General features: G+C 35.8%; 1 protein-coding gene across 1 annotated transcript; it reads right to left on the minus strand.

Moving 5' to 3' along the window:
- Positions 1-905, minus strand: LOC103399307 (complement C3; the record flags this gene model as incomplete). Its single annotated transcript, XM_008338007.1, has 4 exons — positions 1-252; positions 428-530; positions 650-737; positions 824-905. Coding segments are annotated over 4 exons (516 nt in total), but the record flags the coding sequence as incomplete, so codon positions are not given.
- Between the last annotated feature and the right edge of the window lie 4 nt (positions 906-909).

Genomic DNA, 909 nt, shown 5'->3' on the forward strand with positions numbered 1-909 from the left:
TTTTTTTTTTTATATGTAGTTCACTTTTCTTCTACTTTTTTTCTTGAAGTTGTCTGACAGTACTTTTTGGGTTGTTTGTGACATTATAATACAACATAAAAATATGGCGATGTCACGTGGTCTTTTCTTACCACTGTCTGTCAGCACACTGACGGCTACAAACAGTGATTTTCCAACCAGATCATTGATATTGTTGAAGGTTTGTAAGATGTGTTCCCTCTTCAGTGTAGCCACTGCACTGCCTCTTTCAACCTAATATGACATAATAAGAATCGTACATTTGAGTTAGTACATCATACTACTACAGCCACACATTACCAGGTACCATTGAAAAAATAAGACATCTATTCAGAATAACCATCTTATTGTCATTGTTGAGCACATTTATATGATGTGACAAAAAAGTGAAAATATTATAACAACATACCAATATTCTCTGAAGAGAGCCGGCTAAGCTTTTCTTTTGATTTTCAGCTATGACACCAAATACTACATAAGCAGTGCCATCCACAGATTCACCAAACAGGTACCTGAAAACACACATGAAAATTGTTTTAGGGCTAGTGTAACTAAATCCCTGGTGATTTTTTATTCCACCCAGTTCATGATAAAACAAGTTCTATTAAACTAATTGACAAAAACAACTTACTCAGCTTTGATGTTAACAATGAGATCTGGACTGTCCACATAGAAGAAAGAGGTCACAGGTGTCAGTTTCACCTCAAAACTTGGCAGCACTGAAAATTAAAATCGAGATTATTCTCTACACAAAAGTAAGTGAATACATTTTTACAGCAAAAACATATCCAATAAAGGGACATACCATATTCTTTGACTTCAAATTCTGCAGTGTAGCTCTGCTGTGGGTTACTGCGGAACTTGGCCACCAATTTCCAGATCCCTGGACTG

This window comes from Cynoglossus semilaevis, unplaced genomic scaffold (genome assembly GCF_000523025.1).
Source record: "Cynoglossus semilaevis isolate Cse_v1.0 unplaced genomic scaffold, Cse_v1.0 C19086842, whole genome shotgun sequence".
NCBI lineage: Eukaryota > Metazoa > Chordata > Actinopteri > Pleuronectiformes > Cynoglossidae > Cynoglossus > Cynoglossus semilaevis.